The following is a 16,424-nucleotide window of genomic DNA, read 5'->3' as shown; positions in this document are numbered from 1 at the left end:
ATACAAAAGCTAACAAGTCACATTTATACATATCTATAAAGGAAAGTTTATTTACATAGCACCTTTCAAGGTTCAAGGGTTCAAGGTTCTTTATTGTCAACACAAATTCACAATTCAAAGTGCTTTACAAAAAGGAAAAAAGGAACGAAAGAACATTTTGAGATAAAAAAGTAAGATAGAAATGGTCTGGCTAAATTGCCATAAATATATATCATAAGCAGACTAATATACCACCCCTGTGCTCATTAGTCAAAACCTAGTTAGAAAATACATTAAGTACTTAGAAAAATGTATAAATCTACACATTAAGGCTACAGTTACAAGTTAATGACAAAAGGTATAAACAGTATAGTGTACGACTTTGTAAGACATTTTAAATGAGGGCTCATGAGATATATTGTCTCGTTTATCCATTTTCTTTCCATGTCAAAATGTTGCTCCTACACTACGCACAATGCAACTCAATCGCAGCCATTTTGGTTGGATGTTTGGTTTGTTACAGAATATACATTTAAACAAATGCCTAAATGTAGCACAAACCCTAAAGCGAAATGAGGAGTAACATTTTTAAACTTCCAGCCTCAACAGTCACTGACTCAAGCGATATAACTTGAGGCGATAGATCATATCTGGGTTGGCTTATATTGTTATTTCTTGTAGAGCATGATTTATTCTACAGTGTAGTGCTAGTGAGTGAGGAATATGTCTTTCATATCTGTGTTGTGTTGCACCATCTGATGACAAGCAACCAGTCCCCCCCACCGCTGTATCTGACGTCAGTCGGTCTGGTAACAAGAGGCGTCAGGGATCTCCATTATGAAAGTGTTGCACTCACTCACGTCACTGAAGGATGAATGCTCTTTCTCAGCTGCTGGACCTGGGACTGAGCCAGCTAGCTCTGGAACAAAATTGCTTCCACATTTCATTTTAGAAAATGGAGGCCACTTTTCTATGCAACTGGTTGAATTTTTAAAACCCAACACACAGACAGTTAATACATTTGCATTACTCTTCAGTATTAGTGCGTAAAATAATAGAATGGATTGCCTGCAAGGAGGGGACTACTATTGAGAGCTAAAATAAGTGAATGTTTACTTGGCACATGTCTCATGAATAAATACTTCCTACATTGAATACAATAGTTGAAATTACTTAAGTATGTCATCAGCTACTTTGCAAACCTTTTTTCTGCAAGCCTTTCTCACAGATCATAAAAGCTGCACTACATTTGATCTGAGTTCCACAATAGACAAGTGCCAAGACCAACAGACAATGTTTACATTAACCACATATAAACACTTTCCACTGATCATGATCAACAGCCATGCTCTCCAAACTTATCTTCCTGTGTCTGTTTGCTTTTGTTTCACGTGTCGGTATCAACATGGCACGAGCTACTGTGGACAGGCCAAACATACTGATCATCTGAAATACTTGTGATCACTGCATGCATAATTACTAACCAATAATGCATGCATAAAGCAGAGAACCGAGAGGAGGAATTATCAACAGAAGCATGGTATTCAGAGAGAAAAGCACAGAGGCAGTCATGGTTAAGCATAACATAAGACTTAACCATGTCAAGTTTGTGTATCCAAATAAGAACATGTGTATGACATGTTGTGTCATGGGATGAAAAAAGCTGGATAGCGCCATCTTGTGTGCCAGACGAGTAGCATCTCTGTGTTTCCTTTGATCGATCAGGCTAAGGGTTTATTTTGCAAAAAGGACATTTAGAACTGTTGTGAATATTCATCAATTACCATCCATATTTTCACAGTCTTTATGATATGATTCAGGGTTACATTTTAAAGTAAAGCCAATACCCTACATTGATATTTGAATGTTTGCACTTGTATATCAACACCCAAATAAAAAAATAAGTTGAATTTAAAAAAGAGAGTAACGGTTATTTGCAGAACACTTAAAAGGAGTTGACTTGTTTTCAAATGCCACAAAGGCTAAGGTTAAAGAAAAAGTGATATATCTTATATTAACAATACATTAAACTCAAGTTGTTGTGAAGTTCCCTGTTTCTAGGTCTATCTTCCTCACCAATTGAACATGAGACATATCTCGATTTACCTAAAACTTATTTTAAAAAGTCAGGTCATTTCTCAAACACTTTGCATATTGCGTATGTTGCTATTCTCTTTGAGGTTTAAAACTAAATATAGCTTAGTCACTTTGTACTGTAAAATTAAACATGGTCTTGTTTGTGATAGTATAGTATTATGTTATATGCCATTTTGATTGTAAGTTCCATGATTTATATTATGTACCAGAACAGGCTCTATACGTTACAATACCAATTTTAAAAAATATGTATTTTTTTTTTTAAATGTTTGAAGAATTATAAAAGACAGAAATACCTATTTGAAATATTACTGATCTATTTAAAAAATGCAACATTTTAGTTAGATGGAAAATACGTGTGTTAAATATTGCTTTATGAAAAAAATATATTTCCTATTTTACACTGCCACTTTAAGATGTAGGCCTATATTGTTTAAGATGTTAATTCTGTCTCTAAATTATGCTGCTCATTATACTCATTTTTATATAACATACATTTACAATGTGCTTTCTCAAGTTTGCAGCTCAACTAGTGTAAATTAGGATGTTACGTAATTTACGTGATGGCATCAGTGGCCCGAAGACCAGCCCTCTCTCTAAAAAGAGAACGACATGCGTCGGGCTCTCCCTGGAGGAGGAATGCAGAACAACAGCGGCACTGTTTTCTAACCCATTCAACTCCACTCCACTGTAGGAGTTTTCAACTAGGTATTGATCATTTTTTATTCTTAATATGTATGTATGTATAGTTTGTTATTTGTACACAATGTGCACAGCTGGGGTAATTAGTCCTAAAGTATTTTCCAGTTGTGGAGCAGTTAATTTGTTTTGCTATTTGATAAAATTCAAAAATATTCCTGTGATATTCTTTTTTAATATTTTAATAATATGGCATTTATTCTCCGATCAAACCGAGCGTCATGCCCTCACGCATTTAGATGGCGACATATCACTCTGGACAGTTGCATCAGTTCCTGTGCATGCGTGTGAATCGCTGTGCTGTGGCTGCTGCTCCACGCTACTTTTTATTCCCAGGACGCATAATAGTAATGAATCCTCCTCGGCTAGGAAAAGGCTGTGGTCATTAAAAAAGACGTCACCCTCCTGCACGGGTTGGCTGGACAGAGCCAAGTGCGCAGATATTTGTAAGCTACAACAACAACAACCTCCAGCAGCACCATGCCCATGGATAACGTAGGGATTTCTCTGAGATCCCCTCGCCGCGCGGAGACGGTATCTGTGTCAGATCCATAGCAAACTCACAGCCTGTAATTGCTCCAGATTTTTCGACTGTGTAAAAAAATCTGACAGTGACTTGATCACGTTGCAGTGTCTTCGCACGAATAGGAAGCAAGCCGTTGATTTGAAGGTATTTAATAACTGCGACACTGGGTGAAGGCTGGAGGTAGACGTGCACACGCGTCCACTGGAATAACGTGCTGTCATTGTGGAGCTCGGTGCGCACGTCTTTGTACATTTAAATGGTAACTGTGTTGTCTCAAAGGGGCTGCGGCTACAGGACGCAGCGCGCTTCATAGCTGTGGCTGAAACGTGTGCACGATTCGTATCCAGGAACGAAATGCACTATAGCAGTTTCCCGAGCTCAGTTTGGTCTTTGTAGTTATTTTCGATTGTCTTTTTGGGCCGGATTTGAAACTTGATGTTCACTAAGGTGTTTTTGGAACACAGGAAAACTGTAGGCTACTACGCACTTTCTGCTCCGCTTCGCTTCATGTTGTTTTTTTGAAGAGGCACGCCCACTCCTAGGCAATGTTTGCAATGCTTGTTTGTGTATGCACGCCATGAGTCAATTTGTTCCTTATTTGATCCATTGCTATTCATTATTGGATCGAAGGAGAAACGGCAATCGTATATGAGCAGTTTAAAGCACCAGTGTGGAAGTATATTTGTTGCCTTTATGTCAGTTTTATTTTGCCTACAGAGAGGGGCACTCTTTTCAAATGTACTTCCAGTGAGGGGGGAATGGGGAAGTGTTATGCCTGTAATGTAGAGGGACAGTATGTTGCACTTAATGTGTGTAGTAGACTACTAATTTAAAATAAATTGCAGAAAGTCACAGGTAACGTTTGGAAACGGATGGATTGAATTACACTTTTTCACTTACAATTGAGCACCATGGACTTGTTTTAAAGCCTTGTATATTATTAGAGATTCCTTAAGGAATTGTCCAAACTTAAACATTATTCTAACATTGTCACTTGCTCCTAAACACAATTTAGGCATCTGAAAGCCTAATTTAACAACATAATTCAGCCTGTTTAATTATCTTGATGCATTGTGTACCGCAGTGATGTTGGACTTGTTTGCCACAAAGTATCTCTGTCTTTTTAAAGTGTCATGGAGGAAACAGCTACAGCAGCTCCATCCCCTGGTACCGGGGCTGCCCCCCCAACCCCAAAACCTGAGCCTTCCTCCTTTGTACCCTCCCGCAGCCTGCTAGAGTGGAGACGGAGGGTCAAGTCTGAGTACATGCGCCTTCGCCAATTAAAACGCCTTAAAAAAGTAGAAGAGGTCAAGGTGGGTCAACAAAAATATTTGTACTGTATGGGATATTATGCTGTTGTGGGTTTCATATGCTGCACTCACTACCTGTTTATGCTTTATAACAGTTTTTGTGACATGCTCTTTGTTCTGATGATTCCAGGCCCTGTTCAATTCCAACAGGCAAAAGATTGAGCAAAGGACAAATGTCCTGAATGAAGAGTGGTCCCGGCTCAGGATCCAGTCCATCCCTCTGTCAACGTCTGCAGGAATTGGGGCCAACAAGAAGGTGTGTGTGTGTGTGTGTGTGTGTGTGTGTGTGTGTGTGTGTGTGTGTGTGTGTGTGTGTGTGTGTGTGTGTGTGTGTGTGTGTGTGTGTGTGTGTGTGTGTGTGTGTGTGTGTGTGTGTGTGTGTGTGTGTGTGTGTGTGTGTGTGTGTGTGTGTGTGTGTGTGTGTGTGTGTGTGTGTGTGTGTGTGTGTGTGTGTGTGTGTGTGTGTGTGTGTGTGTGTGTGTGTGTGTGTGTGTGTGTGTGTGTGTGTGTGTGTGTGTGTGTGTGTGTGTGTGTGTGTGGGTGTGTGCGTGCGTTATTCCATCATTACGTATCCTCTTCACCCGCATCAGTGTTCTGCTCTGATTCTCACCTGGCTGTCAGGTGTTACTGAAATATCTCAGGACAAAGCTGTGTGCTAGAACAGAATCATATGGCAGCCAAGGAGTAGTGCTGTAAAAGTTAATATTACACATAGCCTGTGGTCCAGACAGCATTCTCTCCTCTCTCACGCTGTCGGGGTTAATCTTATCAAGGGTGGGGCGGCATGTCATCGATTATACAGTTATATAATTGTCCAATAATGCTGACTCAAACTCACCTCTGGTGTTGTTGCAGATGTGTACAGTGGAGTTTGGCTTCCCAGAATTCAAAGCTCAAGCCATTGTCATGAGACCTCTGTCAACAGTGGCAGCGATCCCCTTCATGTACTCCTGGTCGTCTCTGCAGCATAACTTCATGGTATGACATGAACCATACTGGGTTGTAGGTGATGCATTTACAGTGCTGTTACAGGTGCAGCATCTCACATATTATTCAACATGATCCTCTCTGAGATTAAATGGATGGAACATCTAAACATGAGTAAGTCAAAAACACACGTCATGAATCTAAATGCTCCAACAAATATTTTATTTTGAAAACATATAGTTTCACTGGCAAAATGCTCTTGTAACACTATTTTATTTATTTCTTATATTTCCAGATCAGGACCACATGCACATTTTAGGAACTACATGTTAGCTGTACAGTAGATCACAGTTGGTGGTGTGACGTATTCCATCATCAGGTCTCATTGGTGTCTTGACGTGAGGTTTTGTTTCTTAGGTGGAGGATGAGACATTTCTTCACAACATCCCATATATGGGTGACGAGGTGCTGGAACAGGATGAGGCCTTCCTGGAAGAACTCATCGACAACTACGATGGTGTCCATGGTGACAGAGGTATGTGTTGAATTCTCTTATCACATTACAGTTTCTGCACACAACCCATAATATAACACCTTGTAATTATGTATATCACTGCAATATTCAGGGACTTTGGTTTAGTATATGCTGATGATGCAGCTGATTTTCTCAAAGTGTGTTGAAAAGATAAATATTTAAGGAATTGGCTTTTTTATATGTATTCCAGAGGGGGGGTTTATCAGCGATGAGGTTTTCAAAGAGCTGGTGGAGGCCTTGTGCCAGTACTCTGACCACGAGGAGGAGGAGGAAGAGGAGGAAGCAGCAGGGGCGGTGGTGACGGTGGAGGTGACGGGGAAGAAGGAGGACGAGAGAGTGATGAGGAGCTCAGTGGAGGGCTCAGAGGAGACTAAACCTGGTACTGGGGCATTTACCAGGAGGAAGAGGAGGAGCACTACTGAGGGTGAGCATTTATGTTGAGTGTGTGTCTTTAGACCCGGCGGCAACATTCTCTGTAAACATTGTTCCAATGAGATGATGGTCTCAATTGCTAGTTTCAAAGTAAAATATAGTCCCATTTAGGGTCAAGTAGTAAAGTATACAATTAAGCAGTTCTTGCTTTATGCTATGTTGATACTGAGAGCAACAAGTAACAGGATACATGTTATTTTCATGAAAGTAGTTGACATGTAGTTACAAAGTCCAATCAGATCACGTTTTCAGCACTCCAATGACATGGTAAAGCAACACAGGTTTTGTTTAACTATCACTGGTCCCCTTTTCCCCCACTATTCCATTCCTTTAAAAAGTTGAAGAAAGTAGCTAGCCATTAGCCAGTACATTGTGCTTTTACGTGGTATGGTGTGTATGATAATGAGCGTTTGGGCAACACTTCAAAGTTGTCTCTGAAATAATGTATCTGGCCATGCTTGGCTATTTTGCCGCTTGTAGAATGGGCATGGCGTTAGGGTGGGTCTACCTTGTGATTGACAGGTTTCTACCACAGCCAAGGCTTCAACACTGTAGTCCTGAAACCAGTGACATCACAGTGACTATGTCCACATCTTATATATGGTCAATTGTTGAGGGTTGCAGCATGAACAAGGCTGTTACTGTTCCTCTCATCACACTGTCGAGCTGCCACAAGGTCGCCCTGCCACAGCAGCCCTTGCAAAGGCATTGTTTACTTCAAAGCTGTCCCTGTGTCCCAGCATGGGTACTGTGTGTGAGGGAACCTGTTTGTCTACGACACAGATATGGCTCTAATTACAGAACCTAATGGCCTTTGGTACCAAGCGTTATGGGACTAAATGTAGGCACACCTGGCTACACAGTCATTCAGGAACTGGTACACAAACACATCCATGAATGAGGGGCTTCATGAATAAAAGATACTGGGAAAAAACGTCTCTACCATTGCAATATATTTATACGATTTTAAATAAGCTCCGTTTGTGAATCTGTATGAAAAACTGATGTGTAATAGGTTGTTTGCATAACCAACTTTCTTTCTGTCTCTCAAAGTGAGGGACATGTCCGGCAGCAAGAAGGTCCCCAACGATAACATATTTACAGCCATCGCCTCAATGTTCCCTTACAAGGGCACCACCGAGGAGCTGAAGGAAAAGTAAGAAAAGTGTAGTGCACACTGAGAATCTATGTCCACAATGCTGAACAGGCCGTTGCTTAGTGTTCACCATGGAGACGCAAGCTGTCAGGAGGGAAAGTAATAATGGTGGCTCCCTCTCAGGCTCTCTGACTGAAAGGAGCAGTCGCATCAGCATCTGAAAGAGCTTTACTGGGGGGGGAAACAACTTAAACCAGGAACAACTTTAATTGATACTTATACCGTGGTAAAACTACATTTGTGATATATTGCCAGTAAAACTGTCCCCTCCACAGGTACAAGGACCTCTTGGGTCCCCCCCGCCCTGTGATGCTGCCCCCTCTCTGCACCCCCAACCTGGACGGTCCATTCGCTAAGTCTGTACAGCGGGAGCAGTCGTTGCACTCCTTCCACACACTCTTCTGCAGACGTTGCTTCAAATACGACTGTTTTCTCCACCGTAATAGTTTATATTACATATTACGATCTTTTTTGATTTCCATTAAGATTTTGATTAATAACTTGAAATCGTTATATATGTCTTCCCCGACTATTTTTTGTGCCTTAGGTGTTTTATTACATTAGTTCATTTGTGAACTAATTACCTGAGGTAGTATTCCGATTGGGTCAGATGTTGTACACACATGTGCATGTCATTTGTATTAAGCAAGTAATTACCTTTCAAAGTATTCTCAACCCAAAAAAGAGAATCACTATATTTGTGTTTCTTTTCATAAAGCTTTCCATGCTACACCCAATGTTTACAAGAGGAAAATAAAAGAGATCCGCATAGAGACTGAACCATGTGGTGAAGACTGCTTCCTGTTACAGGTATGCCAACGTTACAATTGTTATCTTCCTTCATTTCTGTAGCTCATGCTATATGTTGTTTTCACTCTTTGTTGCTCTTTCCATTCCCTGTGTTTCTTCTGAAGAAAGGGGCTAAAGAGTTTGTGGATCAGAATATGTTGCGGTCACAAAGGTCTCGAGGGTGCCGAAGGCAGCAGCGTCCCACCAGCTCCAGCTGTCCCGGACCCTCTGTGTCTGCTGAGGAAGTCCAAGAGAGTGACCATGGAACCACCTCCTCCTCAGGTAGGACTCCGATCTTCCAGGTGCTGCTTTTCCGATCACAACAATTGACAAGACAAAAGGAAGTATCGGAAAAGGTTCAGTGTAAAATGTTTCATTCTAGTTTTTCTTTTACAATTACTTATTGCTATATATTGCGTATTCATTTGAGATTTCTGTGCCTCATACAGTGTAGACACAGTTATTTAAATGTGTTTCTGAGTCACTGTGTGACGTATTGGATGCATCATTTACCATAACCTCCCCCAAATCCCTCCTTTTCTGGAAGGCTGTCTGCCCCAACTGACTGCAGCCCTTTAAAAAACGGAATGTGGCCGAAGATCTTAGCCGACAAGTGATATGCTGCTGTGTCTCCCCTGTTCCAGCTCTCTCTTGCCAGGCAAAATAAACCAGCCATTAGTTTTGCATGCTTCGGCCCTAATATAAACACTTTGTTCCCGCTCCCCCTCCTCCTACTAGGTTTTTGTTTAGCTTTTGTTTAGCCTTTCTGTTGAAATGTACATGTGGAGAGCAGCGGGAGGGAAATGAGAGCAATCTCCTCTTGCTCTTCATTGTCCCCCTCTCCTCTGGAGCTCTCAGGTTGTTGTTCTTCGCCATCAGTGCCTCACTGGAAGTCTCTGTTAGTTTGGGAAAACGCTCGTGCTCAGCCAGTGACTCAGCAGACTCTCTTGCACATGTTGAGATAATATGGTAAAAACAGATTGTCGAGCAGATTAATAAAGATACTCGGTGCTCCAGCATGTGGCCACAGCATTGCTTCATTCAGCCTGTTGCCAAGCAACATTCGGCTCTCTTCCTCGAGCTGTGGGTGTTTGAGCATCAGTATTGAATATTCAAAAAGCACACACACACATTCAGATACTCAAACAATTGTTTTCCTAGTAAAAGCCATATGTGTCAGTAGGGTTAAATGATCATGACTCGTGTGTCCGTGGGCAGATATATAACTGTTAAAAGCCTTATGCCAAAACAAAGTAAAAAGTGTGTGCAGATTAAACAAATATCAAACAGACTCTTTGCCAAGAGTAGTTGGACAGTGAAACCAAATTGTTTGTCTGTTTTTGTAACAGAAGAGAATTCGCGATGCCAGACTCCCACCAAGCTGCGTCCAGCGGTTGATAACGGGGAGCAGCAGGCGAGCTGTGCGGTCCAGTGGAGCGGGGCGGAGGAGTCACTGTTCAGAGTGCTGCACGGCACATACTTCAACAACTTCTGCTCCATCGCTCGCCTCATCGGCACAAAGAGCTGCAAGGAGGTAAAATGTGTAAAGACCCAACAGTATTCTTATCTCAGAAGATGGTAGGACAAGAAGTACACCGATTAAGCGCTGTCATCCTCCAACATTGTCAGAATCACGATGGACGTTTCAGCAGAATCAGTGAAAGCATCGTTTTTGTCCTATGGATTCTTCTTCCTTTACTCACAGTGCCACTAAACCCCCAACACTTCGTACTGACTGTGGTATGCTAGTAGTGGCTAATCATGTAGCTTGGCCCACTTTTTAATTGGTCATCTTTGGATAAAAAATATATTTCTTCTGGAGCTATAAAAGGCTTTATAAAACTACTCTCAGAAATACTGTGAACAGATTTTGATGTTAAAAATAAAAAGTTGAATTCCCCTTTAAATCCCAGATGCTAAAGTGAGATCGAGTCTGGAAATAAATGTAACACTTCAAAACACTTCAGTGGAGCCGAAAACACACACACTTAAAACAAAACCAACAAAAGGGAATGCAGACAAGTTGGAAATAGAAGCAAAAGGATTCATGTGAAATGAGGGTTTATTTTAGAGACAGCCCTTAAGTACAGCCATTGTGAGTCATTAGCTATGCCACCTGCACTTCTAATGTTATAATAAACAACTGCATCAATCTGAAACTGATGCATAGTTATGGAGACACCATACTAACATTGCTGATTTCTTTTGCGTCAGTATGAATGTAATAATGCATGCATCCTGTGGTTTTATGGTATGGATAATTGGAATGACTACAGAGAGAATGGCATGTGGCACCATAAACACGTATGCTCACCAGATGTGGCATTGCTCATATTCTCTCATGGTGTTTTTCAGCTTCAGACATATAGAGACTTATGTCCAACACGACGGAAATCGTATGGGCTGTGGGGAAAAGATGACAACCTCTAATTCTATTACTTTTGAGCTCAGTAGATGTGGAAAATAACGATGTACCATATTTAGCACATGTTGAAGCAGCCTTACCCATTTACATCCAACCTTGTAGTACCTTAAGTTCAGAGATGGATTGGATGGACCTTTTTGTATCCAAAGGGCCCCGCCCACTGCTTAACTGAGCTTAACGTGTGTGTGTGTGTGTGTGTGTGTGTGTGTGTGTGTGTGTGTGTGTGTGTGTGTGTGTGTGTGTGTGTGTGTGTGTGTGTGTGTGCGTGTGTGTGTCTGTGTGTGTGTGTGTGTGTGTGTGTGTGTGTGTGTGTGTGTGTGTGTGTGTGTGTGTGTGTGTGTGTGTGTGTGTGTGTGTGTGTGTGTGTGTGTGTGTGTGTGTGTGTGTGTGTGTGTGTGTGTGTGTGTGTGTGTGTGTGTGTGTGTGTGTGTGTGTGTGTGTGTGTGTGTGTGTGTGTGTGTGTGTGTGTGTGTGTGTGTGTGTGTGTGTGTGTGTTACAAATCTAACTATAAGCACGATGTGTTTTTATTCTTATGCATCTTATTTGACTTTACCCACAGGTGTACGAGTTTGCGGTGCAGGAGGCCCTGATCCATCGTGCTCCTTTGGTTGATACGGGCATCCCGCCCCAGAAGAAGAAACGGAAACACAGGCATGATATCGCCACTTATTCTCCCTCTTATGCACAACCTGCTCTTAATGATGTCAATAGGATAATAACCTAATTTATTGCAGAAAGAAGATAGGCCTCCCTCAATTTTAAAGTACAGGATTAAGGTCACACAGAGTTAAATCCAAACTGCACTGTTGCATTTGGTCTTCCTGACACATGTAATGGTTTTTCACTCAACAATCAATGACAGGCACTTAACAGCATCACTCTGGAACAAGGCATAAGAGTGTTTAACCCTTTTGTGTTTGTTTAATGTGGCAGGTTGTGGGCAAAGATTCAGCTAAAGAAAGGTACGTTCACAGAAAAAAAGAAATCTGTAATACAACACAGTTTACTGTCCCAATCTGAAAGGTGTGTCCTCTGTTGCTCCAGATAGCTCGTCCAATAAGGTGTACAAATACCAGCCATGTGATCACCCCGAACATCCATGCGACAGCACCTGCCCGTGTGTGATGACCCAGAATTTCTGTGAGAAGTTCTGCCAGTGTGAGCAGGAGTGTGAGTGTCACCTTTCTCTTTCACCAGAGTGTATTGAGCGCTTCTTTCTTTCTGACACACACACAAATACATAAAAGCTCTCTCCGCCTTGTAATGCTTATTGTTTGTCATAACCTCATTTTCCACCTAAAGCCCTTTTTCCAGTAGAGCAGGGCAGCAGAATGTAAAACGGTTCTGCAGTATTCTGGCAGCAGTCAGAGGAGAACATGTCCTCTGGCCATCATAGGTGGGTGTCTGTTTAAAACAGAGCTGCATTCAAAATGAGGCATTCGCTGCAGCAGCAATGACCCAGAACTGTGTTTTCCAAAATGGCCACATGGTGGAGGAATGCATTCCGTATTTTGCCCTCGGGAGAGTTTACAACAGAGAAAGGGGAGAAGATGAAGTAAATATTGTTGCTATGGTTTGGAAGAGATGGTTTCCCCTCATTTGTTCATCTGTTGTGGTTCAGTCATCTTCTCTCGGCCCTCCTCCTTACCCGACTGTTGCCTCGCCTTTTCCCGTAGCTGAAGAGAGCCCGGGCCAAACAGGAAGCAGCCCCCGGTTGCACATGTGTGTGCTCTGGAGACTTGCAGAGAAATCAAAGGGATATGACAGGCTCTGTGCCTAATATTCAACATCATCTCCAGCATCAGTATGAGTCAGACCGCTCCAGCTAAACAAAGCTTGATGATACAGACACATACAACTCACACAGGCTGGGAATGGGAGGAGAAGACAAATGCTGCCTTCAGCTTTGTGTTGTATACAGTGTTTCCCGGGCAGAGGCTTCTGGAAAGACATTTGGGTTATATTTGCCTGATCCTTCAGCTCGCCTGCCTGCAGGGTGTTGTGTTTCACTCTGCAAAATTGTATTTCAGCATATCTGCCAGCAGAGGTCACTGAGTGATGGGTTTCTCAGCATTACTCAGCTATTTAGATTCTGTGCTGCACAACTGCTTAGGAGATGGAATTAATTTCCATAGCCAAACTGTTTTCTGCTAAGTCATATCATAAAGATAAGAAGTACTTTACTGATCCCAATTTGGGAAATGTGTGCATTGCAGCAGCATCAAAAGACAAGGCATTGTACATTAAAAAAATTAAAAGACTAGAAATAAACAATCCAAAATGTAAACATCTCAAATAGAAATAAAATAGCATTAAAAAAGTAGAAAATATACATTTCATTTCATTTAATCGTTTATTTGAACCCGGACAATGCACATTAATGATCATTTTAAACAAAATAATGCTTTCAAATGTAAAAGAGCCGGATTTTAGCTTTGAGCTCATTTCCATCCGTAATCCCGTCACATACAACATTTATGAACATATAAAGCAGGATATTATATATACATGAAGTGTGTAAGGAATGGAATATTACATTGAATATACATTTAAAATGTACAGTGTGACTTTAAGTCCAGTTGTCCAAGAGAACCTATGGAGCAGAGAGGTGATTTGTTATACGGAGCTATTGCAGTCGGCAGGAATGTTTTCCTGCATCGGCCCTTGTGACGGACAACAGTTTGTTCATGTCCTCCTCTCCACCACAGCTTCAGAAGGGTCCAGCTTGATGCCGATGACGGAGCCAGCTTTCAATTGTCAGAATCAGAAACAGGTTTATTACCAGATTTTAGGTTTACACGTACGAGGAATTTGATTTGGTGTCGTGGTGCATACATAAAAGTAAAACAAGAATTAAAAACACAGGTAGAGAACAAGACAAATATTAAGAATAATACAAAATATAATAAAATATAACAGTATTTACATTGCAATGGAATAAAAAGGAATAAAATATGGAATAAAAATCGGCAGTAATTAAAAGAAAACAGATATTGTTGTACATTTATGCATTAATGTAATGCATAGAGTCTGCATTGTCTTTCTTTATTCTTTCTTTTATTCTGCTTTTTTTTTTTTACTATTTAAACTTTTGAGCGCATCCCCTTTCAGAGCAGCTGTGTGTGTCCGATGTGTTTTAGGCCAGAACCGCTTCCCGGGCTGCAGGTGTAAGACCCAGTGCAACACTAAACAGTGTCCCTGCTACCTGGCGGTGAGGGAATGCGACCCAGATCTGTGCATGACCTGCGGCACTGCAGAGCACTGGGACATCAAAATGATCTCCTGCAAAAACTGCAGCATCCAGAGGAGACTAAAAAAGGTACACTAGGTCACGTGAAGGTCTTTGTTTTTAAGCCTTTTATTCTGGGGATCTCATATGTGTGTGTGGTGCCCTAACCTACATCTGATTCTCTCAGCACCTGCTTTTGGCTCCATCAGATGTTGCCGGGTGGGGCACCTTCATCAAAGAACCAGTTCAGAAGAATGAGTTCATCTCTGAATACTGCGGAGAGGTAGGACCATGGGGTTTAGTCATATTTTATAATATATAAGCTCTCAAGTGGATTTAATTGTGTTTATTATTCCTTTGTGTGTGCATGAGCAGTTGATCTCGCAGGATGAGGCAGACAGACGCGGAAGGATCTATGACAAATATATGTCTAGCTTCCTTTTCAATTTGAACAATGGTTAGTATTCCCAATTCCTCCTTTTATGGTAACCATATCACGGTTATGGTCTTTAAAAATAATCCTTAATACACGCTATGTTTCTGGGTAGACTTTGTTGTGGATGCCACTCGAAAGGGGAACAAAATCCGCTTTGCAAATCATTCAGTTAATCCTAACTGCTACGCTAAAGGTAATATTTATCTTTGCTATGTTGTCAGATGTGAGTTCACAGGATTTGTCTTAGCTAAGCTGTTTGCTTCTCTTGCAGTGGTCATGGTGAATGGAGACCACCGCATTGGAATCTTTGCCAAGCGAGCTATCCTGCAAGGAGAGGAGCTCTTCTTTGACTACAGGTAGATTCACAGGCCTTTTTAGTGACTCCAGCCGCTTCGAAGTAAAACAAAAAAGAAACGGGCCACTGTACGTTAAGCCTGAATGACTACCTGTATATTAACTCAGACACTTCATCTTCTTTTCACAGATACAGCCAAGCGGACGCCCTCAAATATGTGGGGATAGAGAGGGAGGTAGACACGGCTTAGCTGCCTACCTCCATAACCAGCCCACAAAAGCTCAGCCACCCACTAATGCTTCTGGCCCTCTTTGTAGCGTCACATCTAGAAGACGAGTTTCTATGATCAGCCGCTGTCTCTGCCCTCTCTGTTGCACTTCTAAAAATAGAGTCCCTCCCTATCGTTTGCTCCCTGCAGACATCATTCCCTCGTCCAGTGACAGCAGTCAGTCTCCCTCTGCCCAAATCCACCCACTACCTGCAACAGTGTAGCCAAGCTTATGAAACTAGACTATATGAAGTGGAAATACTATTAATCCGTATTGCTTACTGCACCACGAACATCTCGTTCTGTTTTTTTGTTTCATCAAGTAAAAGCAAAGAGGTCGTGGTTACCCATCCTTAAGTGTGTTACTGTACTTATAGACCAGCTTTTATTTGACCTCTACATTAAAGCAAGCTTTTACATAGTATATGATAATAATCAGTGAAATGCATGTGCTGTCTCTTGGATAAGCGAACCAATAAACATGTTAGCATTAGCTTCAGTCAGAATCTGTGCGGTCTCAGTCTTGCGGTCTGTGTTATGTTACCCACTGGCAGTTCTTCTGAAGAACTTGACCAGGTTTGACGGCTTGTGTTCCTCTTTGAATCTTTTTCAGCGGCGAGCATCACCACCACATCGTTATGGTGAAATAAGATATTGTGCATTTATATAATTGTTCTGCAAAAATAGGCAACCAGACAAGAACCGACTGACTGAATGTAACCTCTAGACGATGGTGAAGAGATCTCATCCCTCTTTTCATTTGTACACATAAATCCATTCTGTCAGTACTTTGAGTAACGTACACACACATCAAACATTTATTATCATACTTTCATGATCTTGAGGCCTTTACACTTTGTGAAGGATATAACTAATACATTAACAAGTCACAGTAAATGTCTTCCTTTTATAAATAATATAAGTGCCAAATGATTTCATACAGAAAAACGTATGAAAAACGTATTGCATAATTAAAAGATGTAAAAATTAAAGGTGACCATTTCAAGGTTATAACTATGGGGAAAGCAAAATGATCAGTGTTTGACCAAATATTAAAGTCCCCCACATGTGAATGTAAAACATCTTTCATCATCTCTCATTTGTTCTATATGTCCAGATTTGTAATGCATCCTGTTTTTCATTTAAAATACATTCAGTCCCAATTTAAAATGAGATCCTTCTCAATAGGGATGAACAGAATGGAGTTTACTGCTATGTACAGTGTATGCCTATAAAAATAAAAGTTTAACTTTATACATTAAAACATGCTGCTCTGGTCCTTGAGTGTGTTTAATGTCTCTGTGCAAAACACATCTTACC

At 41.2% G+C, this 16,424-nt stretch overlaps 1 protein-coding gene across 8 annotated transcripts in view; it reads left to right on the top strand.

Moving 5' to 3' along the window:
• The window catches only part of ezh1 (enhancer of zeste 1 polycomb repressive complex 2 subunit), a 28,397-nt gene extending 12,014 nt beyond the window's left edge, over positions 1-16,383 (top strand). Inside the window, exons 1-20 of one of the 8 annotated variants that reach the window (XM_034089277.2) lie at positions 2,664-2,784; positions 4,431-4,614; positions 4,742-4,867; positions 5,467-5,589; positions 5,956-6,073; positions 6,264-6,497; positions 7,559-7,661; positions 7,937-8,100; positions 8,380-8,471; positions 8,576-8,732; positions 9,800-9,984; positions 11,436-11,527; positions 11,810-11,838; positions 11,921-12,046; positions 14,017-14,195; positions 14,293-14,388; positions 14,481-14,562; positions 14,654-14,734; positions 14,813-14,897; positions 15,026-16,383. In XM_034089277.2, the coding sequence (XP_033945168.1) occupies positions 4,435-4,614; positions 4,742-4,867; positions 5,467-5,589; positions 5,956-6,073; positions 6,264-6,497; positions 7,559-7,661; positions 7,937-8,100; positions 8,380-8,471; positions 8,576-8,732; positions 9,800-9,984; positions 11,436-11,527; positions 11,810-11,838; positions 11,921-12,046; positions 14,017-14,195; positions 14,293-14,388; positions 14,481-14,562; positions 14,654-14,734; positions 14,813-14,897; positions 15,026-15,086 (2,313 nt within the window). In that variant the 5' untranslated portion in view covers positions 2,664-2,784; positions 4,431-4,434 and the 3' untranslated portion in view covers positions 15,087-16,383. Of the gene's footprint in view, positions 1-2,663; positions 2,785-3,030; positions 3,446-3,477; positions 3,561-3,606; positions 3,773-4,430; positions 4,615-4,741; positions 4,868-5,466; positions 5,590-5,955; positions 6,074-6,263; positions 6,498-7,558; positions 7,662-7,936; positions 8,101-8,379; positions 8,472-8,575; positions 8,733-9,799; positions 9,985-11,435; positions 11,528-11,809; positions 11,839-11,920; positions 12,047-14,016; positions 14,196-14,292; positions 14,389-14,480; positions 14,563-14,653; positions 14,735-14,812; positions 14,898-15,025 lie in introns of those variants that run through there. The other 7 variants (XM_034089282.2, XM_071203991.1, XM_034089281.2 and 4 more) reach the window with 7 other exon arrangements.
• Positions 16,384-16,424: the final 41 nt, after the last annotated feature.

This window comes from Pseudochaenichthys georgianus, chromosome 8 (genome assembly GCF_902827115.2).
Source record: "Pseudochaenichthys georgianus chromosome 8, fPseGeo1.2, whole genome shotgun sequence".
NCBI lineage: Eukaryota > Metazoa > Chordata > Actinopteri > Perciformes > Channichthyidae > Pseudochaenichthys > Pseudochaenichthys georgianus.
This window is presented reverse-complemented; position numbering and strand designations above follow the sequence as displayed.